This window comes from Quercus suber, unplaced genomic scaffold (assembly GCF_002906115.3).
Source record: "Quercus suber isolate HL8 unplaced genomic scaffold, Cork oak 2.0 scaffold_1034, whole genome shotgun sequence".
NCBI lineage: Eukaryota > Viridiplantae > Streptophyta > Magnoliopsida > Fagales > Fagaceae > Quercus > Quercus suber.
This window is the reverse complement of record NW_027070445.1, coordinates 82,105-83,512: the sequence shown is the minus strand read 5'-3', so window position 1 is coordinate 83,512 and position 1,408 is coordinate 82,105. Positions and strand designations below refer to the sequence as shown.

The 1,408-nt window shown below is 46.3% G+C and overlaps 1 protein-coding gene across 1 annotated transcript; it reads right to left on the bottom strand.

Annotated features, from left to right (window-relative positions):
* Positions 1-442: 442 nt before the first annotated feature.
* LOC111984611 (uncharacterized) lies at positions 443-907 on the bottom strand. Its single transcript, XM_024016229.1, has one exon. The coding sequence runs from the start codon at positions 905-907 to the stop codon at positions 443-445; it is 465 nt and encodes a 154-aa protein (XP_023871997.1).
* Between the last annotated feature and the right edge of the window lie 501 nt (positions 908-1,408).

Sequence of the window (1,408 nt, the reverse complement as noted above, 5' to 3'; positions counted from 1 at the left end):
TACTATGCAATATAGGTACTGTGAAAATGTCTCCTATTGGTATATCTGAACCCATAAAGTGTTGGTGTGGGCTGTCATGGGGTTGGCTAGTTTGTTTCAGTGTAGGGTCGGTTTCCCTGTGGTTGGGTTTCAAGGTGTCAGGGTCTGGTGGTGACTTTTGCATGATTCGTGGAGAAAATCCATCTTTTTCAGTCCCTTGAATCCCGGTTTTTTCGCCTTCGCAGGTGTCTACGTTTACTGCGCCGGTCACATCACTCAGAGTCAACCTTGGAGTTTTCGTGACCTATGGGTCCCTTGGCGATGTCAGAGTCGTTGGCGCTAGGCTGTGCCGTGAAGGGCTGTCCTCAGTACTCCATGGACCCCCTGGTTTTGTTCGAAAGCCCGCGCAAAGCCATTCTCCGTATGGCATGCTTTTTGTGGTTCCCTCGTACGGGTAAGGGCATCAGTTCACATCGTGACCCACTCTACTGCACTGAAAACACATTCCAACGAGCCTTTCGTACTTGTATGCCACCCTGACTTGGTCACCTTCCGGACTTACCACCTGACCACCCCTTCGTAACGGTTTCTCAAGTGGTATCTCCACCCGAATCCGCAAAAAGCGAGCTTGGTTCGACATGAGAGCCTTGCAGTCTGCTTCCACCACGCACCCGATACCCCAACCAACATCCAATCCCACTTCCTCGTTGATTAGGTCGAAGGGCAGACCCCATACTTGGACCCACATCGGCAAACTCCTGAACCGTACTATCCTGGCTAAACCCTTCTCCCATCTCTGCAACACCAACATATTATTCTCAAAGCTCCACAATCCATTGTCCCACACCCATTGTAATTGGCTTTCCAACGAGAACCTGAACTGAAACAGGCCTTCCCCCACGTCTACAATTTTTAGGTTGCTACCCATTTTCCACACAAATCGTAGGAGGTTTCTCTCGTGTTGAATGGGCAAGTGGTCATGAACTTCCCGATGAGGCTAAGGGAGTATTCCTCATGAATCTTGTCCCTACGGGCCACTCAAATGGTGATAGGCTCCTCCTCTTCAGATGTAAGTGAAATGTTTTGGATCCGTTCAATGAAGTCAGAATCCATGTAGGAAGAAGGGAAGGAGGGGATGAAGATATACCATATGAGGAAGAAAGGCTACGGCGACGTCTACTCTTTCTCTCTGCAGGTAGAGCCCCAGTCAGAGGATAAGAGAAAGGAGGGCTCACCCTTGGTGAGAAGAAACACTCCTATGAGAGGAGAAAAAAAAATTATCAATCCTATAAGTTGCATCTTTTTCAATGTATACGGCCAAGTAATCATTCATCAATTGATCTCCCATTTGATTAATTTTATTTATAAATTATTAATATTTAAATGATTTTTTTCTAAGTTTTAAGATTAACACATTTCTACTTTTGTT